The 27,886-nt window shown below is 43.7% G+C and overlaps 1 protein-coding gene across 4 annotated transcripts in view; it reads left to right on the forward strand.

The window, feature by feature from the left end:
- Positions 1–27,886, forward strand: part of LOC111865439 (protein PTHB1) — an 83,330-nt gene that overhangs the window by 21,809 nt on the left and 33,635 nt on the right. For 2 of the 4 annotated variants that reach the window (XM_023853477.2, XM_023853480.2), the window contains exon 11: positions 1,809–2,196. In XM_023853477.2, the coding sequence (XP_023709245.1) occupies positions 1,809–2,196 (388 nt within the window). Of the gene's footprint in view, positions 1–1,808; positions 2,197–2,333; positions 2,562–6,452; positions 6,702–27,886 lie in introns of those variants that run through there. The other 2 variants (XM_023853476.2, XM_023853478.2) reach the window with 2 other exon arrangements.

Genomic DNA, 27,886 nt, shown 5'->3' on the forward strand with positions numbered 1-27,886 from the left:
AGAGGGCTGTGAACAAAAAAATAGTAATTAGTAAGAGCTTGTTAGTGTACCACCCTGTTCTTTCCTTCTTACATCATGTACCATTTTTCCCCCACTTCACCTACTCCCTCACCTTAAGCTATATGGTACCATGTCCCAGCAGATGGTACTGTTCATATTTATAGTTTATATGTGTTGTAAATAACACTGTTTCAAAGAACACTGTCTTCTGGGATCTGATTCCACATAGTCTGATAGAAGTTTACTAACGTTTTGGAGGAGCATACTAATTCTACCTTCATGGTCAAAGTGTCACTCTTTTACCCTGAAGATGGCATCAGTACATTCATCCAAAACAACAGTAAACTAGCAGACTACATGGCATCATATCCCAGAAGACTCAATTTTGTATGGTCATCGCTGTAAGAACCTCAGATCTTGAATGCTTTTTGAGTATGATACAAAGGTTGGATAAAAAGTAGTGGCAACACTTCTGTAGTTCTGAAATTACTTTATTACCTGAGGTAAACATACTTACATTCCTTCATCATAATTGCCTCTCATGTGTACCACCTTCTGCCAAATTTGTGGAAGGTGTCGTACACCATCAGTGCATCCACTTCTGTTGATGTCCAGCAGTGACCGCCCTACAGCACAAATAATCGCCTCTCTTGTGTTGTAACGTGTCCCTCGCAATGGTTCTTTTATTTTGGCAAAGACATCATAGTCGCACGTTCTCATATTGGGTGAGTATGGCGGATGTTGCAGTATGTCCCATCGCCAGCAGCGAAGGAGATCCTTGACAGCATCAGCAGTATGAGCCTTTGCATTTTCATGAAGGATGATGGGGTTCGTTGCCAGCAAGTGTTGTCGCTTTCTCCTGAGTGCTGGACAAAGATGATTACGCAGGAAATTGCAGTAGTAGGCAGCGTTTACTGTCTGTCGTTGAGGTACAGTGTGGTGCAGTATCACTCCATTAATGTCATATGCCACAAAGAACATTGCCTTCACATTACTCTGGGTAGGGAGCGCTTTCTTTGGATGAGGAGAGCCAGGATGCTTCCATTCATTTGATTGTCACTTCAATTGCGGTTCGTATGAGGAGCCAAAGTTTCGTCCAGGGTGACGATCCTTCCAAGGAAGTCATCATCTTGCCTCTGGTACCGGTCCAACAAGTCCTGTGCAATTGCATAACATTGCCATTGTTGCAACTTGGACATTGTATGGGGTACCCAATGTGCTGCAATTTTGTGATATCCAAGAATATCGTGCAGAATGTGGAGCACAGTTTTGTGACATACGCCTACCTCAGCAGCTAACTCCCACGCAGCCCATTGACGATCAACATCCAGCAAAGAAGCAAGGAACTGAATTGTGTGGTTGTCAGCATGGGGTCATCCTGAACGACGGCTGTCCTGAATGGCATCCCTCCCTTCACGGAACAATTTCACCCATCGTGCCACTGTGCGATATGGCAAAGCAGCATTACCACATGCTTCTCGCAGTCCCTGATAACAGTTTTGTGCAGTACAACCTCGTGCAACTTCAATTTTTATCCAGGAGCATTGTTCTTGTTTCGTAAACATGTTCTTAGGGCACTTGAACTGGGCTCCTGCACTTCAAGATGATGCACAATGCAAGTCAATGAAACAGAACCAGAGCCACTCACTGCATTACTTCAACTGAACTTCTGCTATCAGCTACAGACATCACTAGTGCCACCTGACGCACATCTGTCATGTTACAGCAGTGTTGCCACTACTTTTTATCCAACCCTTGTATTTTAAGGGAGGAAATTCAGTTTTTCAGTGAATGTACATATGTTTCAGGGCTGGGAAGAAGTTACAGATGCAGCTCTGTCTCATTTACTACGTACTTCTCTTGCTAAGGGCTCTAAAACCTCACAGCACTTAGCTCAAATTGCTTTGGAACCAATGAAAGACATAACACGATTCAAGAAGCACATTTCTGCAGTGCTGGATCGCATATCTAAAGGGAGCAACAAGGCTGAACGCAAGGATAACGTTGGGGAACTGCTGAAACCTGTGAAATCTGTTTCACCAATCCCAGAAGCTGGTGAGGGAGGCCATGATGAGGAACCTGTTGTTCCTGTAGGTTCACAGTATGGTGAAAGAGCAGTCTCGGCAAACCCACGTGGGAGATCAGCTGCATTGCTCAAAGCACATCGTGCTGCTCAGATGCCGGTGACAAATGATGGTGAGTAATGATGATTTTATCCTTGATTGACCAGAATGGATTTGAAGAATTCCAGTAGCTAGTAAAATCAAGCCTATAGCTTTATATATGCTGCACCGCTATCTTGGCTGCACCCTTTAAATTCATGTTTATTTCAGTTAAACCATCAGCATGGAGTGCCCTGTGCTTCGGTCTGACGAACTGTGTTTGAATTGTATGAATTCTGTGTGCGTATCCTGCTGTACTTGTAAAGCAGCTTACTGAGATCTACAGAAAAGCCCCCATTTCAGGCTTCTTTGAGGAAAGGCTTAAACAGAGAGAATTTAACACTGGGTTTGACTTGGGATTATTGAATTTGCACAAAGGGGGGAGGTCTTAAGTTGAGGAACATTAAATGGTAGTTCCACTGTATTTTTTAAGTCATGTTTCTGCCTCTGAGATACATTTTGCAGTGCAACTTCCATACACATGAATCCATCTCCCAACATCTCTGCTTCTGCTGAACCAAAGAGATGTTACAATTAATATGTTGCTGGACATTATCCATCATCTTGTCTGTTCTTAAAAAAAAACCGTCTAGTTTCTATTAAAAACACAAAGTTTCGGGAACTGGAATCTGTCCCCATCTTCAGGTAAAACCTACTCAGTTGGGTCCAATAGACAGAGCTAGCCCCTATCTCTGGACAACTATGCCAGTTTCAGAAGGGGTTCATAAAACAAGCACAACATAATCCATCTGTGAGAGCTAAGAAATATTGAAGCTATCATATTTGAGGCTTAGCACCAGAGAAATATCTAGAATGAAATCATACCGGGAGAGAAGCAATACTCCTTGTGGTACCAACATATGAAACAAATAGTTACCCAAACCAACTACACTTGACGTCGCTGTAGTCTCTTGATTTCTGCTGTGATGACAGGAGCCCAGATGGGAGAGATATCCACACTGGGTTGACTAATTGGATGGTCCAGCAGAGACATGTGGGCTGATTCCTTGTATCTTCTGTATGTAGTGTTGGGTTCGATCTGCAAGACTTTCGCTTCATTCCAACGAATTTTGTGATCTTCCTCGTATGCATGTTCTGTTCTGTTTTAAGCAAGCATCTTGTGTTGGATTTCAGGTTCTCACAGCAGGGGCCATCTTCTGGGATGTAACGCTGTGTAGTTTGCTAGAAATTTGCTGACATTTTGGAGGAATGTACTGCGTTTATCTTCAGGGTCAAGAGTAAGACTAGCAACCAGTAAGACAGCCATATAGCTCACAGTGTTTGATGCTTCCTTCTTACTCCTTTCTTGCTTGGCCTTAGTCTTTGATGCTGAAGATGGAGGCAGTACATTCCTCCAAAATGTCAGTGGGTTTCCACCAAACTATGCCGCCTTGCGTCTCAGAAGACAGTATTCATCAACAGTCTTGTGCTTGATGTAAGATCATTCAAAAGCCATATTGTGAAGTATGCATTGAATAGTACCATCTGTCATTGTAGTTAAGATATGCAACAGACCCTGTTGTAGGTTTCCCCATGAACTTTCATTTTGTTAAACGTTTAACTAACTACATAGAGCTAAGACCTTCTTGAGAAACCGCCAGTTATGCAGCTATTCAAGAACTTCCCAGCATTTTATGGAATCTGAAGGTTCATTACCATGTTCACAAGAGCCCTCCACTGGTTCCTATCCTGAGCCAGATGAATCCAGTCCATACCACCCCATCCTGTCTCTCTAAGATCCATTTTACTATAATCCACCCACCTATGTCTTGCCTTCCTAATGGTCTCTTTCCTTCTGGCTTTTCCACCAATATCCTATATGCATTGCTCTTCTCCCTCATTTGTGCTACATGCCCTTCCCATTTCATTCTCCTAGGCTTGATCATTCTAATTATACTTGGTGAAGTGTACAAGTACATTCTTGTACTTGGAGAAACTCCTTTCCACATCTGCAGACACAATGGCAGCGTACTTGAAGTGTACCAAATCACTAGCAGTAAGTTCTTCAATACTGAAAGCGCTGAAGGACTCTCCTGACAATTCAAGAAATGCTGCATAATGTTTCATAACCTGAGTTTTTATCCAGAACACTTTTCATTTTTCTTGACACAATTTTACCAATGTCCCCTAACACTTTCTCCAAATCACTGGCTATTTTTTTCACCAGAGCGAACGAATCTTCTAGCGTTGCTCCTATCTCCTGCAAGCATTGGATTCCTTCTGTCAAGTAACTGAAATTTGGCTTTATGAAGGCCAGCTGTCCTTCCATTTCGCTGCAAGAGAACTGTTCCTGAGCAGCTGTAATTGCCCTCGCATCCTCCGTCTTCATTGAATCTACAATGTTTTCTCACTACCTGAAAATGATCGCAATAGTAAATTGCAGCATCAATCCACATTTCCCACCTTGTAATGACGGGTTCCGGGGGCAGTGGAACACCAGGAGCCATAGACTTAAAATGCATTTTACGAGCTGGAGCCTTGACAAAAATCTTCATCCTCTACATGAGAGCATCCACTTGAAATCTTGATCTCACTTCATCCGTCACTGTGCAGTGCATGATCTAGGCAAGTAACGTGCACCAATTTCATATAAAACGACTTTATTGCCTTGCTTGCTTTTACAATATATGGGGCTGCATCGGTCACAAAAAGCAAGACGCCATTGTGTCGTATACCCTCTGGCCACAGTAGAAACATTTGTAAACAGAGTTTACAAATTGTGGAATAATTAACGGATCCCAGCACCTCACTCGTAAGCAGAAACACTTCACCTGGTCCGCCAATTTCCAAGGTTTCAATGATGACGTTTGCCATGTAACGAGACTCCGTATTGCAGGTCTCATCAGTAGAAACAAAAATCTTCTTCCTAATCATTTCCAAGATACTGTTGTAGCACTGGGAAAGGTATTTCTTCCTGAATGTGGATTCATCCAGGATGGAACAACCACAGTTTACTTCCAGAAAATGTTTCAGTTTTCCATTGTTCAAAGTCCAAAACAGAATATTTACGGATGCCAGAGCATCACACAGATCTTTGAAAAAATCCGATGACTTATTTCCACCTCCAGGTGAACACTGTTGCAGTAACATTTGCACAGGTTTCTTTTTGTTCAAAATTTGCACTGCTCGTATATGCTTGTTGCGGCCAATATGTCGTTGTGCCATGAATCTTTTTTTCCGCCGCTACTTTTGTGTCACACATCATGCAGTATAAACTGTCACCGTCAGTTGAAAATATGTCATCTCCAAACTCAGCTACAAATTTCTTTAAATGACATGATTTAGTTGGCTTTGCTTTTGGCATCGTGATAAAATTAATCACTCTAGCGCAACACAGAACTGAACTTTTCTCACTGAGAACCTTTCATCAACTGTATCTTTATTTGTATGGTCAAGGGTGAGGAACTGAAGACTGAAGGAGTTTTACTGAACAACAATGTCATATGAAGCAAGGGATTCCAACTAGAAATATGTGTAACTAAGCAAATTGCTTTGTACAAAGAGCCGCAGTGTGAATAGTCATTACTGTACCCTGTTTTATGATATGTATTGTCAGGACTTCCGCGAAACGAACAGAAAGGATGAGCCAGGATAAAACCTATTATTGTATAACTTTGTAGAGAGCGCTTAGAAGAAAGAGAAAGAACACTTTCCTTCCATATTATTCACATTTCAGAAAACATATGAAGAAAAATTCCCTAAAATGGCCAAAAATGACAAGAAATACCCTTAAAAGCCCAAAAATTTACCCAAAAATTATCCCTCAAATGAAAAAATGTCAAAAAATTACCCATAAAATTTACATTTCTGTAACCAGCAGCTCATATCCGAGATTTATATATTTAAGAGCATCGCATAGGATACAAGGAAAAAAAGATGACATGTCATCAGAATCCGGGCCCTGGTGAAAAACCTATGCATTATGCATGCATGTAGTGTATTTCATCCTAAGGGTGTATAATATTAACGATATTTGAAATGTAACTTTCGTATTTGTTCCAAACCACCGTGGCACTTAGTTTTAAATCACTGTGCACAAGTCCTGTAAAACTAAAGCAGTAAATTATATCTATGGCAGCCTCAATCACCCATTATAGCCCTTCATTTCTTTTCAGGATGTCTTTTGCTGTGTTGCATGCTAAGTACAGACTGTCTGAATTTCCCATTTATTCACTTCTTATGAAGGTTCTGAACAGCACTACTGCAAGTGCACTGGACACTAACACACCAGGTTGAGTTTCAGTTTCATCATGAAATGGTGAGTGTAGACCAAAGTCTTTCTTGATGCAGGTCTGACTTCTCATCCGGAAGCTGGTGTTGTTACACTCAAGACAGACCAAGGACAGAAAGAACCCTCTGATCCTCAAGTCGCATTAATTGAGGGTCCTTCAGATGTATCGCCTTCTGCAGATGATGATATTTGGTGACCCCAAGTATTTCTTGTGCTGGAAGTCTGTCCAGTTAGTACGAGGGTTGGAACTTTAATAGTGGCAACTATTTATTTACAACTGGTACAAAATAGATGCATATTTCAAAATTTTACTGTCCTTCAGTGTAGTCACCAGCATTGTGTACAACCCGTTGCCAGCGATGTGGAAGTCGTAGGATACTTTTAGCAGCGCCTGTTATGTGGTTAGTTCGAATGGAGCAGTCCACTGCCTGAAGAATCTCTGGAACAGTGCTGAAGCAAATGCCATGAAGTGGTTCCTTTATCTTAGGAATCAAGTCTAAGTCACAAGGGCTTAAGTCCGGGGAGTATGGTGGATGGTACAGCACTTCCCAGCCCCATCGATCGAACAAATCAGCCACAGCTTGGCTGCATGCAGCTGAGCATTATCCTGCATTATCCTGATGGGTGGGTTCTGCAGAAAGTTTCGCCGCTTCTTTCTCAAAACTGGTCGCAGGTTGTGTTCCAAAAATGAACAGTAATACTGCACATTGATGGTCTGCTGTCGGGGAAAGAGCATACACTTCCTCTTCACTGACACTAGGATGACCTGGCCAACGCATGTCTGCCACATTTTGGCGTCCCTCGAAGGCTTTTACCCACCTTGCCACTGTTCTGTAAGGCAATACAGACTCCCCGCAAGCCTCTTGAAGATCTTGATGACACTGTCATGCTGTACACCCTTTGGAACGTTCAATCTGTATCTAACTCCGTTGTTCCTGCTTCGAAAACATCATGACAACACTACATTAGACCACCAGCTAACTCGAGGCTCTGTTCTCGTCATTGCGCATGCGTGTGATATGGGAAGGGAGAGTCCACTTTCTCTGAGGTAAGATAGGCATGTAACTAACGTGTGGTATAAGCCACATTATTTGGTTCAGTTGCATGGCGTCTCTACAGCAGTGTTTCCACTATTAAAGTTCCAACCCTCGTATTATGATATTCTGTGGTTTGCTGCTTCTCACACATGTTCCAATTATATCGTAAGTAAAAGAAACTTCTAACACACTCTGTGAGCTGCATCACCTCACAAGTTAAGTTTACTCTGTGCCAGCCCTGAGGGGCACACGGTAGCATAGCTGGTTGAGGCACCAGGTTGGAAGGTCACTGGTTCGATTCCTCGTGAAGTCATTGGATTTTTCAATTGACTTAATGCTTCCAGCCATGCTGTGGCCCTGGGGTTGAGTCAGCATAATGCTGACAACCTCACTGCTATCTGTGGGCTGACTCTCTAGAAAATGTGGGAGCCTCAGCATCTCACAAGTGTATGGGCCTCCAGGGTCTGTTACAGGGATAGCTTTACCTTTACCTTTTATACGCCAGCCTGTGTATGTAAATGTTGTCACATAGATGTCATTCAGATGCAGAGAAAGTGCAGTCTCTGTGGGAATGCCAATGAATGTATTTGGAAAATGTACACGATTCATCATGTGGGGGGGGAATGTTGTTATGTGTGTCATGTTGCGTTATCTAGTCATGGAACAGAATATTTGTTGGTGATAACATGTAAGTAGGTAGAGCAAAATCAGAAGAAAGAGTACTATTTTTTGGGATGTGATATATACAATTGTTATAGTTTTACATGGTTGTCTCTTAGAACATCGACATCCCACACTGTTTTTCTACTATGTAGAAGTCATTAATTGTTCTTTGCACCACAGACTCGTTAAAGTCGTCCAAAGTGGCTAGTGGAGATTTCCTAGGTCTTTCTTTATGGGATGTCGAAAAGGAAGTGGAAGCCCCAGATTCGATATTTTTTGTTTCTCTTATTATTCTTCTGACACTACTTTCTGATACACCTGTTGCTTTTGCTACTTCCACTCCTATGTTCTTCACTGTAATTGTTGGCCCAGCCTCTTTCATATACTTATATACATTACTAACAATTTCTCTTGATTGTGATTGCAACACTTTTCCACTCAATTTACTTCGTGTAGGTGGCATGTTAAAGGAGACAGAAAATGTGTACAAATATAAATAAACAAAAAAGAAAATCAACGAATAAAAATAAACAATAAAATAAAATGTTAATACAGTAAATAGAGAATAATACATTCAAATACGACTCCAAGAGTCAAAACTTTTTAACTTGACTGTACAAGGAAGAATGCTTTTAACTGAACTTGAGACATCTGCTCACACTGAAAACGAACGAATGACTAATCACAACATCCATCAACTTTCACGAATAGACCTGCCCATCCACTGCGCAGCTTTTCCTAGACTGTCACTTCTAAATAACAGAACTGTAGTATGATAGAAAGTTGCACAGGTCGTCACATCCCAGGAGGGGGTTCATAGATGTGACAACCTCAGACCTCACACAGAATGTAATCACTGTGCACTACAGTGTCCATTACTTTCTTTCATTCTAGAGATTGGCATTTCATATCCAAATAAATAGTTTAAATTTAACAGTCAGTGAGCACTGAAGAGTCAACGGGACATATTTTCACATGTTGTATGAACTTTTGTATCTTTATCTCCTTCATTCCTGTCTGCTATGTTAATAAACAGATTGGTCTAGAGATAATGATCTTTGATGTTCAGAAGCTGAGGCACTGGCTAGGCTAATTTATATTTTCCTTGGTTTTCCCCAGTCCCTCCAGGCAAAGCCGGAATAGTACCCAGATTAAACCACGACTGCTTCTCTTCAGATCCTTTCCGATTCGTCATACTTCTACCATGTGACAGCATATGGTCTCGATACTTAAAGCATCGTTAAATAAGCAACAGTATCTTCAATATCCCTTTCCAGTCCACTTTGCCTGTCCCCCCGTACGTCCTCCACCAGCTTCCATCTTCATGGCCGAAGGGTCACATGCTTGTGCATTTCTTGTGTCTCTTACAGTTTGATCCTGATGAATATGAGTATGGTCCTCCACATCGGTGGACTCAAACCGGGCTACATGGCGTCACATCCCAGAAGATGGCTATCGCTCTGAGAACCTCAAATCTGACATAGAAGAATACATTTTCAAACAATGATTTTAAATTTCATGTTAATAGTCGACACATTTCACCCTTTTCTTCAATTTTGATTATTTAAACAATACATTGCCGGGGGGGGGGATCCCTAGCATGCCCCACACTGGCTCCCATGCACATAAAGGACAATCATACACGATCGCAGCTACCCACTCACCCATTCCTCTAGTATTCCTTGAAGTAAGGCTCAGACACTGTTGTTCTGTTACCAGGGGATGTATGTACAAATCAGGTTTATTTCTGTTCTTTGAATCCACAATTCCTGAAGCTAGCTGACGTGTAATCACCACAGGAATAGACAGACTTATCGTTCAACAGTCTGGGAAGTCAGTCGCTTTGCTACAATTTGCTTCTGTCCACTTCTTTCTTACCGCACTTGCTTTACACTGAAAGCACAGTGAAAGCTTTCAGATTGGATGCTTTATACAGAACTCTTAGCTCTGTCATAGTGACCAGGTTACGGGACTGAGAGACATTCTGTTCGCGTCAGTGGCAGATTTTTCTCCTCTGCTCAGAGTTCTCACCGGCTCTGGGGCCCGTCTTATCCAAAGAGTAAAGCGGCCGGAGCCATCTGGTGCCGAGGTTAACCCGTGCAGTGATACCGCAGTGCTTAATTAAGCACAAGGACAACTTTACCCATTTTGAAGTTATTCTTGCTTCCAGAACTATGACTGGTTGCACAGAACCTAACCGTGTAGAAAGTCAAATCAATTAATAGAGATGTTTGGGCGGGCCGGTGTGTACACCTCCCTACAAGTATCGCGCAACTTCCTCAACCCTCACTGTACAAGGCCTTCATATGCCACGTACACGTTGCTTTGTTACTAGCTAGTGCTGCTACCTAGTTTAGAGCGGCAAGTGTCAGAACTACGAAGTAACATGTAAATTTCGAATAGTTAGAAGTTATGGATAGCTATGGCCCTGGAGTCGGTTCAGCCTCTAACAGAAATGAGTACCAGGAATCTTCCTTGGGGTAAAGGGCGGCCGGCACGTAAGGCTCACAGCCTCACTTCCGTCTGTGAGCCGATTGTCTAGAAAATGTGAGTCTCGACGTCTCACAACCCTATGGGTCTCCACGTCGTTACAGGGATACCTTTACCTTTTACCTATGCCAAAGTCGTTCTCTTACAATAACTTAGCGCCTTTGTATTTATTTGTTTACCATTTTATCTTTATCATGGAGTTTATGATGATGTGGGGGAGCCACTGAAGAGAGATGAAGTGACGGGAGGCTGGAGAAAACTGCATAATGAGGACCTTCATAACTTGTATTCTTCTCCAAGTATAATTAGAATGATCGAGTCAATGAGGGTGGGATGGGCAGGGCATGTAGCACGAATGGGGGAGAAGAGGAATGTATATAGGATATCCGTGGGAAAGCCAGAAGGAAAGAGACCACTAGGAAGACCAAGACGTAGGAGGTTGGATTGTATTGAAATGGATCTTAGAGGGAAAGGATGGGATGGTATGGATTGGATCGATCTGGCTTAGGATTTGGACCAGTGGAAGGCTCTTGTGAACACGGTAATGAACCTTCGGGTTACATAAAATGCTAGGAAGTTCTTGGGTAGCTATACAACTGGCTGCTTCTCAAGAAGGGTTCAGCTCCAAGAAGTTAGTTAGTAAGTTAGTGGGGAGCCACCTTCCGGGTTCTCGTAGCAGTAACGCTCTGGAATCGTGTGGACACCGGCTATCGTGATTAAGAGTTTGCATGGTTATCCCCAGTTCCTCAATTTAAATGCCGGNTCTATTAAAATGTAATTACTTCGTTGTTGTGCCGACAGGGCCCATGTCTCGAAGATTTCTTAAGTTCTCACGCTGTAGAAATGAAGACGGTTGCCTTCTAGAATAAGACGTGTTGCCTGGTAGGTAGATATTCTGCATCATGAAAATGGCACATTCCTTCCAGACGTTGGTTCATATCTACAAAACTACACGGCTTCACCCTTTAGAAGACAGTAACATTTAGAGAAACAAAATGTATATCAACTTTGCAGTGCCGCTTCCTGTGGTGTGTGCTCTACGCAGATGTTACATTACTTCGGCCGCTGTCCGATGGGGTCCGTGAAGTTGGCAGCCCTCCGCCCACAACTGTAGCTCGGCCTCACGAAGAAGTTTGTTATAGCGGTAAGAGTTCTAGACTTGTATTCGGGAGGTTCTCGGTTCGAATCTGGGCCAGGATGCTGGCGAAGCTGACTGAGCGTTTTCGCTATATTCCTCCTTGCAGGAAAATGGGAGTGCGACGTCTTAAATTATGTTACGATCTCTTCCTTCAACGCCATTTACATTTCTTATTTTTTTCCTCTTCGTCAGCTTAGGCTACTAGCCTTTTGTTTCCAGAATGCGAGTGTATCCGTCTTTTACGCGTTCTGCCATGGCTGCATCTACCTATGGGAGAGCTGTGCCTTACAGATCTTCCTGGCTCTTCTGAATGCTGCATCGCAGGCGGAAGAATATAGCGCTGTTGTCTTATCTTTATTTCAACTCCAGGCATCGGAACGTGCGTTTTGCAAGTTTGTCAGCATGTCTGTCGGCGTTAATGATCGTATATGAAACGTTTAGGACTCTTGGAAAACTTGTGTCGGCCAGTGCTGTTTCACGGCGGACTGCGTTGATAAGAAAGGCTCATAAAATCGCTACGGGACTGTACGTGCATGGCGCCATTTGCCGGATGTGAGGACACTTCCTCTTCATAAGAACGCAGTGCCACGGGGACAATGCTAAGAAGCTTGAAAACTGAGCGAGCGAATGAATATTTATTAAGCAGATATCCTCTAAGGTAAGAAGAACGCGATCAAACGGAAAGAACCGCTCCAGTCTTGTTCTCGAGCAGGCATGTGGTCGCACAGCAGTGTCGGCCAGGGCGTGCAGCAGGGGAACGGATGGATACTGGAAGAAGAAGAATAAAGGGAGACAAAGAAAAAAGGGAAAGGAGGAGGAAAAGAAGGGAAGGAAGAGGTAGAGTAGAAAGAGAAGAAGGAAAGGGGGATTTAGGAGAAGCAAATCGGGAGAGGAGGAAAGGAAGAAAGGGAGAATACGAAAATAAGGGGAAGGAGGAGGGGATATTAGGAGAAGAAAACCTGAAGAGGAGACGGAAAAGAAGAAAGTGAGAAAGGGGAGGCGGATTAGACAGAGGAGGAGGAGCTGGAGTAGAATGAAAAGATGAAAAGGATAGGAAGGAGAGAATGGGTAAGAGAGGGGAGAGAGGACGGGCGATAAGACAAGACGGAGAAGGAAGAGGAACACAGGGCTCCTCCCTGAGCTGCAAATCCAGTCGCTGTAGTTTGGATGATCGAGGAACCGGGGTTTCATTGACGGCAGGGACAAGAGCGGGTACCAACTGCACAGGGACTTTACCTTTTCATTTTGCCTTACAAATTTGAAAACCAGGAATTCGCAGCCGCATTGCATCATGGTCTAGCAGTCTGTCAGTTGGCCCCATCCGCCGAGCTTTCTCACCAGAAGCGTTCAACAGTTCCTTGATCCGCTCTGTAAGTTTCGGAACCCTGTTGCTTTGCCTTCTGTTGGTACGTTCAGTCCAACTGGTTTGAAATTGCGAAATACTGTTCAACGTGGATTCGGCCTTGTAATCTTTTAACATGTTATATCTTCATATCTTTTGTTGTCCATTCGACTCTGAGTTCCATGTTAGCGGCTCCTACTCTGGTTATTTCTTTTGCTTTCATTTTGCAGCATTTATTTCCATATAAAAGTGTCGAAGAAAGTGGGAGAGTTCGATTCTTAACCTTTCGAATCAAGGAAAGAACTACTTTATTTTTCGTGCCATGAAGATGTAGGCAGCTGGTTCCTCCTAAACCTTGATAACGACCTACCAGACTATATGGTGTCACCTAAGACAATCCTAATAATGTTCCAGTAGTCTTTTGTACCCTGAAGATGGAGGCAAGACGTTCCTTCGAAGCCTTGATAACGATCTACCAGACCGGACGGTTATCGTAATTTTAGTATTTGAGTCGTGTTCGTTTTCTGACAAACAAGACCGAAAAGACTGCAATAGCCATAAACAAACAGGTGTTTGGTTTACGACTTTCTTTTGTCTATAAATTTTTGCATAATGCGCTGCGCCTGTAATTAGACTGTGCAGTCCGTACTATAATTTCTACTTCTTGTGGGCCACAATTCCGAAAATTGGTATCTCTTTCTCATATAGAATGTTATCATAAATTATTTACGGTTTTGATAAAATTTGACCGAAGGGTATACTGTGCCCAAAACATTTTTGTGGGTACGTCATACTGCGAGTAGGCGAGACCTCTTTGTCAGCGAGAGCTCCGGTTCCCACCGCGTGTTGAGAACAGAATCTAGTAACTTTGCAGTGTTGACATAACGAACTACGTCACTATCTTGTTATCCACAAAGATGTTTTAGACACAGTAATATAAAATGAATTCTAGTACATTTGATCCCGTCCGTTTTAATATTATTATTCTTTTCAAGTCTTCTATCGATCCCAGTCGAATAGTATATAATACTACAACAGAACAAGCTAAGACATATACACGTAGCTGAATATTCTGTGACGTTTGCTCACTTTTGTTTAATTATTTAACTACTCTGCATATATTTTGTTCGAAATATTTCTCATACCCATAAGTATTTAGCGAAGTGAGCTCAGGACACGCACGGAAACGTCTTGTTTTAGTGAGCTCCCCCCGTATCAAATCTCCGTGTCAGTGGGTAAGTGAATGACTGTTTGTGTCTTTTCCACGCTACTGTAACACCCGTTGAGAATCAACGGGGAGTCCCATTTGTTATATGCTTTCATGGTATTAGCTTCCCCAGCTTTCTCGCGTGAAAAGGTAAGAAGGTAAAGCTATCCCTGTAACAGGCCGCGGGGGCCCGTAGGATTGTGAGAGTCGAGGTTTCCACGTTTTCTAGACAATCAGTTCATAGATGGCGGGGAGGTTGTCAGCATTACGTGCCGGCCAGCCCCCCTTTACCCCCAGGAATATTCCTGATACTCATTTATATTTGAGTTTGAGTCGACCCCAGAGCCATAGTGCGGCTGGAAGTATGAAGGCAATTTAAAAACCCAAGGACCTGTTTGGGAATCAAACCCGCGACCTTTCGGCTTGTATCATATTCCTTTCCAGCCCTACATGTTATCGAATGATACGTCGAGGTCAATCGTAAATCGTCTCCGTTATATAGCATCCTACACGTCGCATGTCGTCATCTCTCTTTTCTGTTGCTCCCACTTTGTTGTATAGGGCAGGCACGTCCAACGCGTCGATCGCGGGACGATTTTTGGTCGATCTCATAGGCCTATAAGAAAATTATTCGTGAAAAGCATGTAAACTCACTTGTAATATAATATGATTATATTCAGATTTTGAAGGGAAAATACGTATTAGTCATGCCTATTTTTCTGTTCTTATGTAGCTTACGTGAAAATTGCTTTACACTTGTGTTAAGTGAACTGTGGGGAAGTCCCTACTCTATCCTTATCACGTGAACTCTTATTTTTACCAATAATTTTGCTTAAAGCGAGGTACGACGATAGGAGGGGGTGGTAGATCACTGGCAGTTTTGACACTAAAAAGTAAATAACAACCTGTTTGAAGTTGGACATGCCTGGTATAGGACTCCATGGACATCCATGCCTCGAGTGGGACTGGAACCCACGATCCCAGTGTTCGAGCGGGTGAAGACAGTTCGTGCCTTAGACCGCGCGGCCACTCGGTACTCACAAAATACGTGTAGACATGAGGCACTGAAACAGAGGCTGTTTGCCCGTTCTTGACACTCGACATTTCGCTGCTGTGATAACCCGAAGTCGCTCTCAGCGAGCATCACATAAGTTCCCTATATTCACAACGGTTCTGCTCTATAGCGTTGGTTGCGCGGTCTAAGGCATTAATTGTCTTCGCCAGCTCAACACTGGGATTGTGGGTTCGGATCCCACTCGAGACATGGATGTCTGTGTGCGTTTATTCTGTGTTTGTGTTGGTATGTGTGTAGGTAGCGGCCTTGCGACGGGCTCATCCCCCATCCAAGGGGTCCTACCGACTGTGTGTAAATTTTGAAACCGAAAGAGCGACCAAAGTCCAACAAAAGGACCGTATAGCCATAGATAGATAGACAGACAGACAGTGTTCATACGTTATGACGAAACTATTTTTTTCAGGTTGCTATTATAGTTAAACATGTTTAGAATACAGGAAGAATGTGGGGCCAGTCCGCCCGTCCTTGTATTTGTTCTGAAATTTCAGCGAGGACTGTACAGACATGAGCATGGGTTGTCGTAATGTGTAGAAACCTACCAGCCTACCCAGAACGATTAATTAGCTCGAAGAGGTGGAGCATTGTTAAGGTAGACATAACATCCTCCAGTAATCGATTCTAACAGACTGTCGATATTTATTTCCCGCCACTTATGTTGTTAGATCCTGTCGCTTCCTTTGATATGTAAAATGTCTGGTTTTACTAGAAATTTATATAGTACTTAAAACATTTATACAGTACAGTACGTATGGACAGAACCCTTCACTTCCATTGATAATTGGCTACGCGAATTTATAGTATCAACAGCGTTGAATCTTTAAGTGAAATTTTCATCTATAAATATTGTAGTGCCGTGAGTGATTGCTCTTTAAGGTTACTATTCCTGATGCATGCAATGAGATCCTTGACTATTCCGTTTTCTTCGTGTGTTATTTTATGACGCTGTCACTATCAAGACTATATAGCGTGGAATAATGGAATGGTTGATGAATTCAGAAGGATCTGGAAGGAAGTAGTCGTCTCCTAACCGAGGTACTATCCCGAGATTTAAAGCACAATAGGCCACTGTAAGTCGCGGTGCAAGGACCTAGAAGGCCCACCCCTTATACATACATTCATCCTGAGATTCATGTGTAGGCACTGACGAAAACAACGAAAATCTCCACCAGGAAAATCGTGTCCCAGTTTAGACTCGAACCTCTTCCTCTTTCTGTTCCTGTTGCTCCAACTTGGAGCGTAGGGGCATCCATGAAACGCTTCGTTTCACTTCAGTTTCTTAATCTAAGAATCTGTAGGACTCCTTGGATTTGGGATCAGCCCCGTCGCAAGGCCGCTACCTAACACAGGCACAGAATAAACACGATATCCATGCCCTGAGTAGGATTCAAACTCACGATCCCAGTGTTCGAGCGGGCGAAGACATTTCATGCCACTATGATTGGCAGAGTCGAACCTAGGACCTCCCTAGTACTATAGCGTTACCGCTGGACCAACCGATACAGTGGCGACTAGTTTCTTCTAGGACGTGACACCGTATATATTGGTGGGCAGATACCGATGTTTGTGAGTAACGTGCACGGCAGGAGAACAAGCGGTTCCGGAAGATGTAGATTTGGGTATGGGGAGAGGATGAGAGGAAACGGAGCTGCGAGCGGGCCAATGGGAGACCATGGCCATAGAAAGGGGGGGGGGCAAACATTTCAGGCGTAAAGAGACCAAGAAACATGGTTTGATGATTTCCTGAGCGCTCTACAAATGTTCGCTGGCGCGTGAGTCACAGGCGATGCTGCTGATGGCGGGTGAATGTTGAAAACATTTTAAAACGCAACAGAGAACACCTACAGAAATATCAATAGTTATATTGCACTTCGCTGTGACCTGGGTGTGGAACTTGGTGTCCAATCCTGACAGAACAGGGCACTGAGGGGAACATTTGAACCAAACCGTCAGGAAGTGACAGGAGGACGTAGAAAGTTGCATAATGAGAGCCTCATAATTTTCACTGTTCAGTAAATTTTATTATGGTAACTGAAATAAATGACAATGGCTAAGCGTGTTGCACGCGTGAGAGAAATAGGATATCCATACAACACTTAATCGAAAACCCTGAAGTGAAGAGATTGCTTGCTAGACCTAGGAGTAGATGGGAGATATGTTAAAAGTATATTGGCACGCGTATTAGTGTGTGACTATAGACGGGTATGAATTGGTTGATGGAATTATTGACCACTTATATACACCACTGCAAATTAAAGCAACTAAAAGTAAAGGTATCCCTGTAACAGACCGTGGAGGCCCATAAGGTTGTGAGATGTTAAGGTTCCCACATTTTCTAGACAATCTGCTCATAGATGGCGGCAAGGTTGTCAGCCTTACGCGCTGGCCACCCTTTATTCCCAAGAATATTCCTGATACTCATTCCTGTTAGAGGCTGAGTCGATCCCAGGGCCATAGTGCGGCTGGAGGGATTAGGTCAATTGAAAAAAATCAAATGACCTCATCGGGACTTGAACCCGCGACCTTCCGGCTTGTAGCATAGTGCCTAACTACAAGTAATTTCAGCACTGTCGCTGATTTCCACACCTTACAAATCACTGCACGCTAAGTCCTCTCCAGCCTGCAATGTCTTCACTAGTCATTCCCTGGCAACGGCTTCTAACAATAGAGATTCTTCAAATTCACGCGCTCAGTTTCTATCTTCACAGCCTCCCGTGCAGAACTCGACTCTCAACTGACTGGGTTAAGTCAAAAGTCAGAGTCACATTGCGACTAGTCAAGTCAGTAAGTCTTGGCGTCGACGCCCATCTGGGGCTCATGACCAGATATTTATTACTGCAAGACTGTTACTGTCTTGTTTTTGAGGGGTGCCCTCTCTGACGATATGATGGGTCTGTGTTTTGTATATGCTGGCCCTTGCCAGCGCATGACCATGTTTTACTGTCTCAGATTTGAGATTTCCCTTTTCGTCGCCTCCTACGACTCGCAGGCTCACGGTGAAAGTATTCGACCCCGCCTCCACACGGCGGTCTGACTGGGTTGCTCCGGTTGTCTTCCATATAACCCATTTGCACGGACCGAGTAGAAAAGACCGTTTCCAACATTAGCTCTATTGCATGCGTATTCGTTGCAGCGGGACCGTGTTTAGCAATCCGTCGCCTAGAAAGAGCTGTTGTTTGTTCTCCTATCTCGCAGTCATTGCATAGCAACAGCTGTACACGCTACAGTATGTTAAGGAAAGACGGTGAGAGTTTCTGGGCTTGATGACTGAATTCGTCTGGCGTCTGATTGGCTCCATTGACCGGGCGTTTTGTACGAGGGTTGGCACTTTAATAGTGCCAACACTGCTGTAGAGACGCCATGCAACGGAACCAAATAATGTGGCTTATACCACACGTTAGTTATATACCTACCTTACCTCAGAGCAAATGGACTCTCCCTTCCCATATCACGCGCATGCGCAGTGACGAGAAGAACTGAGCCTCGTGTTAGCTGGCGGTCTAATATAGTGTTGTCACGATGTTTTCGAAACAGGAACAACGGAGTTGGATAAAGATTGAATGTGCCAGAGGCCGTACAGCACGACAGTGTCATCAAGGTCTTCAAGAGGCTTGCGGGGAATCTGCATTGCCTTACAGAACAGTGGCAAGGTGGGTAAAAGCCTTCAACGAGGGACGCCAAAATGTGGCAGACATGCGTCGGCCAGGTCGTCCTAGTGTCAGTGAAGAAGAAGTGTATGCTCTTTCCGCGTTACTGGAGAGTGATCGACGCCATACGATTCGTGAGCTGGCCCGAGAGACAGGATTAGCGCATACGACTGTGCTTCACATTCTGAAGGAACGCCTGGGCATGAGAAAAATTGCATCACGATGGGTTCCGCATGATTTGACGGAAATGCAGAAATGGCTACGATACGACGCTGCTCGTAACCACTTGGAGCGCTATGAGCGCGAAGGAGAGGCTTTCTTACGCCGTATCATTACGCTGGATGAGACATGGGCCAAATCGTAAGAGCCACAAATGAAACGCCAATAGAGCGAACGGCGTCATTACGGGTAACCACGAAAATGAATCAAAAGTTCGTCAGAACCCCAGCAATGTGAAAGTTATGGTGATTCTCATGTACGACTGTGATGGTGTTATCCTACCGCATACCGTTCCCCAACAGCAGACCGTCAGCGCACAGTATTACTGTTCATTTCTGGAACACAACCTGCGACCAGCTTTGAGAAAGAAGCGGCGACACTTTCTGCAGAACCCACCCATCATTTTGAAGGACAATGCTCGGCCGCATTCAGCACAAGCTGTGGCTGATTTGTTCGATCGATGAAGCTGGGAAGTGCTGTACTATCCACTATACTCCCCGGACGTAAGCCCTTGTGACTTTGCCTTGATTCCTAAGATGAAGGAACCACTTCGTGGCATTCGCTTCAGAACTGTTCCAGAGATTCTTCAGGCAGTAGACCGCTCCATTCGAACTATCAACACAAGAGGCGCTGCTAAAGATATCCTGCGACTTCCACATCGCTGGCAATGCTGGTGACTACACTGAAGGACAGTAAAACTTCGAAACATGCATCTATTTTGTATCAGTTGTAAATAAATAGTTGGTACTATTAAAGTTCCAACCCACGTACATACAACAATGGAACCTCGTGTTCCATATAGGGACGATTTTTTGAACAGCTGAGCGATTATCACCTTCTCGAACAGCATTCTTTTCCGTCGAATTTGTTACTGCCAACTCAGACACGGTTGGGCGATTATTTGGGCGTAAAGAGGAAAGTAGTTAATATTTTGGGTATCATTTATTCTTTCGTTAGTAATCTCTTTCGTTAGTTAGGGCGACGAAAAAGTAGCCATGCGTTTACTGCCAGTTCAACAAAAACATAAAGAGTACAGTCTTCTTTGTTGTAACGCCGTGCAGTTCGGACAGAGCTCGACGTTTCGTAAGAACTCCGCCTGATTTTCAGGGAGGCCATGTGATCCTCCGAAACGTCGGGCTGTCTCCGAACTACACGGTGTTTCTTCCCAGAGGACAATATTTTTCATAGTTACCGCCGTGATAACCTCAGATTCAACAACAAAAACGTATTTAGTGCTGTGATAGTAAATGAAGGAAGAAGCCAATAAAGTAGATCTAAGAACAGAAGGCGATTGCAGGAATCTGCACTCGGACCTGTTAACGTCGGTAAAACCTATATAAGACTGCAGTGAATAAGAGGAGTGTGACAGCGGGGTACTTGCCAATGGGGAACTTGTCTTGTCCTGTCCCATTCATTCGTCCGACAAGACCGTCCGGTCCAGCTGACACGGCAAGTAGCCAAACGGCGGTAACACGTGAATCGATCCGTGTGTTTTCTTTTATTTGTCGGATGAGCAGGGAGGAATTCAACCGACATCCTGGCAAGTTCACATGTGAAACGCGACGTGACATACCAACCGACATTTATCGCGAACGCAGACCGCCATACAGGGTGATCTAAAAAAAGAGCTCCTTACTTTTAACGTTTAACTGGCCTGACACCCGTTGAGAGTTCAACAGGAAGTCTCGCCGTTTCGATTTAGAAGCTGCCTTACCGCTAGTGTTAACTTCCCCCCGCTTTCTCCCACATCACATGTTATTTAATAATGCTCTGAGGCCAACGTTTAACGCCATCTCTCACATGTGACACTCAAACATAAAGCGCCTGCTTTCTCTGGTACACTACACTTCATCTGTCCACATCAAAATATTATTGCAGTTATAGTGCACAGCTCAACTGGTGGGCACCGGTAGTGCATTTGAGAGGCACTATGCTACAAGCTGGAAGGTAGCGGGTTCGATTCCCGATGAAGTCACTGAATTTTTTAAACTGACCCAATCTTTCCAGCCGCACTATGGTCGACTTAGCCCCTAACATAAATGAGTACTAGGAATCTTCTTGGGAGTAAAGGGTGGCCGGTCAGCGAGTAAAGCTGACAACCTCACCGCCATTTGTGAGTTGACTGTCTAGAAATGCCTCGACGTCTCACAACCATGTGGGCCTCTACCGCCTCTTACAGGGATAGCTTTACTTGTCACTTCGGCCCTGAAGACTGGACTGTCTCCGAACTATTCGACGTTGTAACCTGTAAGACAGTAGTCTTCATGGTCACCGCTGTGGGGACCCCAGATCCAACACAGTGATCCCGTGATTCCTTGTAGTCTGTGTAACATGATACCCACTCAGCTTGAAGCAGAAGTAAGGGTGCAAACGCACTTCAGAACGAAGATAGGTATCGTACCCCAGGGGCCCTGCGTCGGTTGCGACAGATATAGCTATGCTAATATGCATATTATGCTAAATATGCGGAAACATAATCATACTCAGCTGTCTGAATATTAATGAGAATGCGTCGTGTTTGTACGCTGGACCAAGGGGAAAGCATAAGTCAGTGATCAAGATACCTAGGGACATATAAGTGAAAACACAATAAAACAAAAATTAATTATAATCGCTACCGGAGGGCCGGGTTATAACATATAGTATTGGCATGCTTTATTTCGTCTTAATCACGCTTATATCTTTTCCTTGGAAATCTAAAGCAAAACTAGTCGTAGTTACTTACGATAGAATTAGAAGGTGGAACAAGAAACAACAGCATTTAAGTCGGTATTACAGTGTCCGCTTTTTCCGAGCCGGTAGGACAGAAAAATATAGTCATGGGTTCCCGTGGGGCCCGAAACCAAGAATAAGTGTGCTGGCGAAGGTCAGCAGCAATTTACTTGTCCGGCCGACGACCTTTTCCAACAAAACTGTTAAGTTAAGCTTAAGTTAATAGCGTGGATATTCGTCGGAATTGTTATTCGAAAATGTCCTTCAAGTGCTGTGATATGTAATAGCGTATAAGCGGTGGGACCATCTGAAAACCGTAGAGGTAAAGCTATCCCTGTAAACGGCCGTGGAGGCCCATAGGGTTGTGAGACGTCGAGGCTCCCACATTTTCTAGACAATCGGCTCGCAGATGGCGCTGCGGTTGTCAGCCTTGAGCACCAAGTTATCCCTGCGATAGGCTGTGTAGGCCCATAGGGTTGTGAGACATCGAGGCTCCCACATTTTCTAGACAATCGGCTCACAGATGGCGCTGCGGTTGTCAGCCTTACGCGTTGGCTGCTTTTACCCCCAGGAAGTTTCCTGGTATTCGTTTTTGTTAAGAGACTGTGTGCCGTAGTGCGGCTGGAAAAACTGTGTCAATTAAAATCGATTGACATCGGGAATGGAACCCACAACCTTCCGGCTTATAGCATAGTGACTCAACAAACTACGCTACCGCGTGCCCCCAAGGTACTTCACGGTGGTGTTGTATTTATTTTAAAGCATGCGAGTCGATTTTCTATATCCTTGATTTCAATCTTTCGGCGAGAAGAGTTGTATGAAATAGCGGGCAATAATACAAGCGATTACAGGCATTTTACTTTCAAGTCTATATTTAAATTTACATAAATACGTGACGTGAGTGCCCAACATAATGTCACTAACGACTATCATTACGTTTTATTAGAAACGAGTTTCTTCCACAAATTATCCTGTTTGATACGCGTGGCTTTATGCGGCATGTTTATAGCGTTATGAATAGCTTTGAAAGACGAAACATGTTTTAGTTATTTTGCTCTCGACTGATGTCTGTACGGAAAGTAAAACGTAAACTTGTCTCAGAGATTAATCGCTGTGCCATGATATGTGAGAATGGAGGTATGGCTCCACGCATTCATAACCTCCGCACAAGCTGCAGATGAGAGATCGGTTTCACGCCCCTACCGCTTTGCCCCTGGGAAAAGAGCCCTCCATATCCATTGGTTAGGAGGCTGCGTGTGTCCTCGTGGACATTGTGAAGAAAACATGAATTTGTTGACCCTGCCGGGAATCGAGGCCCGATTCTGTTATTATCCATCCAGTAACCTAGTCACTTTTTTCGTTTTGTCCACGACTTGTGTACGATATATTTTTCGCCCCGATAAATATTAGTGAGTTACGTTCGATAACCGCAGGTCTACATGTAAAGTGTCCGTTGTCCGAATTTTTACTTACCACGGTACCAAAGGTGGGATTAAAAATAAAAAGTCACATTTGAATAAAATCGAGGTCATAATAACACTATATATAATACCCGTAATATAACTGCAGAGCCTTCGTCACCACGCTGTGGAATATATTCATCTTCCATTAAAGAGAAGTTTAACGGCACGAACGATATTGATTCTAGATTAAAGCAAATAGTGAACATTACTTTGTAAACAGACTAATTGTAATAACTTTTAGATGCTTTAACAAATCAATGTACATCTTAGTATTAGTTAAAAGATATAGCATTTATATCTATGACATGGTAATAATGGTTTCCATATGTGAATATTGTCGTTTTGACCGAAACATGTAAAGGGTGAAAAATTAAAACATATTTCTTATCATTCACACCAAACGATGGTTATATATACACGGTATAAACAAAAGAATGATGCGGTTTCAAATGTTAATAAGAAATGTATTTCTCAACATACACCGCCAGCCGCAGCAACTGTCCAAGAGTCTCATGCGTTAATTATAAACCTTCAATGTATGCACCCTGGGTCACACGACACACATCCACACGGTAATCAAACTAATCCCAGACCCGGCGCAGCATGTCCGCTGTAATGGCCCGCAGCGCATGCGCTATCTGATGACGAAGTCCATGGATGGACGTGGGCAATGGCGGTACATAAACGCTGTCTTTAACGAACCCCCAAAGAAAGAAATCGCACGGTGTAAGATCTGGCGAACGGGATGGCCAAGGGAGAAGGTTGTTGTCTCCATTTGCAGCAGCACGTCCGATCCTGCGCTGTGGAAGAACACGATTGAGAAACTGATACATTCCTATGAAAGTGGGGGAGCTCCCTTCCAGCTGTAGAATGTAATCGCCATGATTGGCATTCAGTTGGGGTATAAAACCAGCTTTCCAACACGTCCAGAAATGAGTCGCCAGGCACAGTTGCTTCAGCGAAGAAAAATGGGCCTTGCACTTTCACACAGGACACCGCACAGAAGACATTGACTTCTGGAGAGTCACGCTGGTGCTCTATCGGTGCATGTGGTTGCTCGGTTCCCCAGATACGGACATTGTGTCTGTTCACCTTGCCACTGATGTAGAATATGGCTTCATCGGAGATCAGTCTTTCTGCGAACCCACCTTCCTCCATTTTCAACTGCATCTCCTCGAAAATGTCACTCCTTTTTATTTTGTCTGCTGGTTTAAGGGCCTGAACCAATCGCATCTTGTACGGCTTAAAACACAGCCACTTACGCAACACCTTCCACACCGTCATTTTTGGCATGCCCAATTCCCTGCTCCCTCTACCCACCGACTTGCGGGGACTTCGCTGAAACGCCTCACGCACTCTTTCAATGTTGTCATCAGACACACGAGGCCGACCAGGACTCTTGCCTTTACACAAGCATCCAGTTTCTACAAACTGTCGGTACGATCTGCTAATATTGTTCTTGTGTGGTGCGTCTTTTTGAAACCGTGCACGAAACTCACGCTACACTGTAATCACAGATCTGGACACCTCAAAACGGAGCAACAGAAAGCCCCCTCCTGCTGCAACGCCATCTTTGAAACTTACCCCGCTGCCACGCAGTAAGCAAAAGAAACGAACTGCTGGTAGCGCTTGAGAAACTTGGACAGTTGCCGCCGCTGACGGTGTATGTTGTGCCCGTGTAAGGCGAGAAATTATATTTTATTAACTTTTGAAACCGCGCCATTCTTTTGTGTATACCCTGTACAATTACTAATGTGACGGACCAGGATGTACCAAGTTAATTGCGAAAGTTATGTTATCGTGAATTATAGGAGTAACATTATGTGTTTCTGGAATGCATATCAACTGCGAAACTTCGGTTCTCGTGAATTGTAGAACCGATTTAATCTTATTTATTTTGGAATTCGTACCAGCACCACACATCACGTGCCCATGAATATTGTTACGATCTTGTCTTTGTAGCTGTATCAACCCGTAAGATTATTACTTCGTGGACTGCAGGACGTTACTTGATGTTCTTAGATGCTCGCTGGATCTGCCTAGCAAAACTTACGTTTAATAATAATTAATTTATCCGTAACCACTTGTACTGCTGGAATGGATATTTTTGTTCCGTAGAATATTAACTGTGGAAGGTAATGGCCAATTTTTCTAAGGCAAAACCGAAATCCTCGCCATTTTCTCGAATTGTTAATGTTTATTATTGATTTTTGGAAAATTTTCGATAGGAGGATATCTATATTGTCACATACTATGCGCAATAGAGGGGGTTTTATATTGGATATCGGATTTATTGACCACTTACAGGTCGCAATTGCAAATTACTGCTATTTCCACACTTTACAAAATCACGCTGTCTTTTCCAGGCCGCAGTGTCTTCACTAGTAGTTGCCTAGTAACGGCTTTAATAACCGCTAGTCCTCTGCTTGCGGCCCCAAGTCCTCTCCGAACGGGGACTCTCTCCATCTCAGCTGACTTCTAAAGGTGTCTCGGCTCGGAGTGTACAGAAAGCACCGTTCCTCTGTTGCTGTTCAGTTGTTTCCATGGGGATATGTTTGTTTGAGAAGCCGCTACTCAGCAACGGCTCTGGTACATTTGCTTATTAGGAATCTACTGCCTAGCAACGGACATTATTCCGTTATGTCTTTCGCGGTCGTTGCCTAGAAACGAATGTTGTTTCAGAGCCGTTCGCAGGCAACAGCTGTTTTTCAGACTGCAGAGTTCTTGCTTCGAGCAAATATGCCACTATATTATATATATATATATATATATATATATATATATGGCGTGTATACGAGCAGCTTATGTGAGGATTTTTCTTATTATTGAATCTCTAAACTCTATGGGACACAGATAAAGAAACTTCTGTACATTAGGACGAATGGTTCTCGAAGAATAATGCAAAAATGATTTACTGTGGTTTTCAGTTGTCTAAACCTTTCCCTGGAAGGATGTCTACCATCGGATTTCATCCGATGGAAATAGGTGCAACCGTGTAGCAACAAACACACGTGTACGTTCAGAGTGTATAAGAGAGATTCATTCCAGCATAGCAGAATGGTTGTGTGAGATAAGTCATGAATTTTGCGTAGCTTTACAGGATATGCGATATGTTAACCTACTTCCTGTAAAGAAAGCAATTAATGCAATTTGCTAAGGCCATATCTCTGGCCAGGACTGCTTTAGCACATAAACACCACGTTGTCGATGTGCGACAAGTGTCACTGGTCTCACTCTGAGCTCCTGCGACTGACAGCGGGTTTGTGGCACTCTGACCTCCATACTGGTGTAGCAAAACATTATTTTAGGCAACAAGATAAAGCTGCATGCGTGCGTAATTAAGTATCACAGCATGAAAACTTACCTATTTCCTGTTGTGGCATCCGTGAAATTCGTTTCACTTCAGTTTTTTAATCTTAGACAGTTGGTAGGACTCCTCAGACGAGGGATCAGCACGTCGCAAGGCGGCTACATACACAGAACAACAAACACTCATGCCTTGAGTGGGATTGGAACCCACGATCCCAGCATTCGAGCGAGCGAAGATAGACCGCGCTGCCACTGTGATCGGAAGTATACGGAAGTAGAACTGTAGTCCTGTGAATTCTTACCCTCGACACTGGACGGATGTGAATGGTCAGTTTCCCTCCCCGGCAAAGAGCGCCCTTTATTACCCCACTGCGTAGATTTCAGTATCATTTTCAAGTAATTTATTTCGTAATTTTTGTCTGCAATGTCTCTCTCCCGCTGATGATATTTGATTTGAACGGACTTTGTAATCTGATTAGAACGTGTTTCGATGCCCAGTGAAGGGACTAACTGACTTGACTTGATGCAGCAGGCGAAACGAAGTGTTTGAAGAAGTTGAAGACTGTGCGTTCTCAAAATAATTACCAAATATTTTGATTTTGAATAGACCTACTTTTTTGTTTTATTTGGGATATACATAAGTTGGATAAAAAGTAGTGGCAACGCCTCCATAGTTCTGAAATGACTTTATTATCTGAGGTAAACACACTTACATTCCTTCAATATAATCGACCCCCCCTTATGTACCACCTTCTGCCAAATTTGTGAAAGGCGTCGTACACTATCACTGCGTCCACTTCTGTTGATGTCCAGCAGTGACCACCCTACAGCACGAATAATCTCCTCTCTTGTGTTTGTAACGTAACCCTCGCAGTGGTTCTTTCATTTTGGCAAAGAGATCATAAGCGCACGGACTCATATCGGGTGAGTATGGCGGATGTTGCACTATCTCCCATCGCCAGCGGCGAAGGAGATCCTTGACAGCATCAGCAGTATGAGCGCTTGCATTGTCATGAAGGATGATGGGGTTCGTTGCCAACAAGTGTCGTCGCTTTCTCATGACTGCTGGACGAAGATGATTACGCAGGAAATTGCAGCAGTAGGCAGCGTTTACTGTCTGTCGTTGAGGTATAGTGTGGTGCATTATCATTCCATCAATGTCATATGCGACAAAGAACAACGCCTGCATCTTCC

The sequence above is a fragment of the Cryptotermes secundus genome, unplaced genomic scaffold, assembly GCF_002891405.2.
Source record: "Cryptotermes secundus unplaced genomic scaffold, Csec_1.0 scaffold343, whole genome shotgun sequence".
In the NCBI taxonomy this organism is placed as follows: domain Eukaryota; kingdom Metazoa; phylum Arthropoda; class Insecta; order Blattodea; family Kalotermitidae; genus Cryptotermes; species Cryptotermes secundus.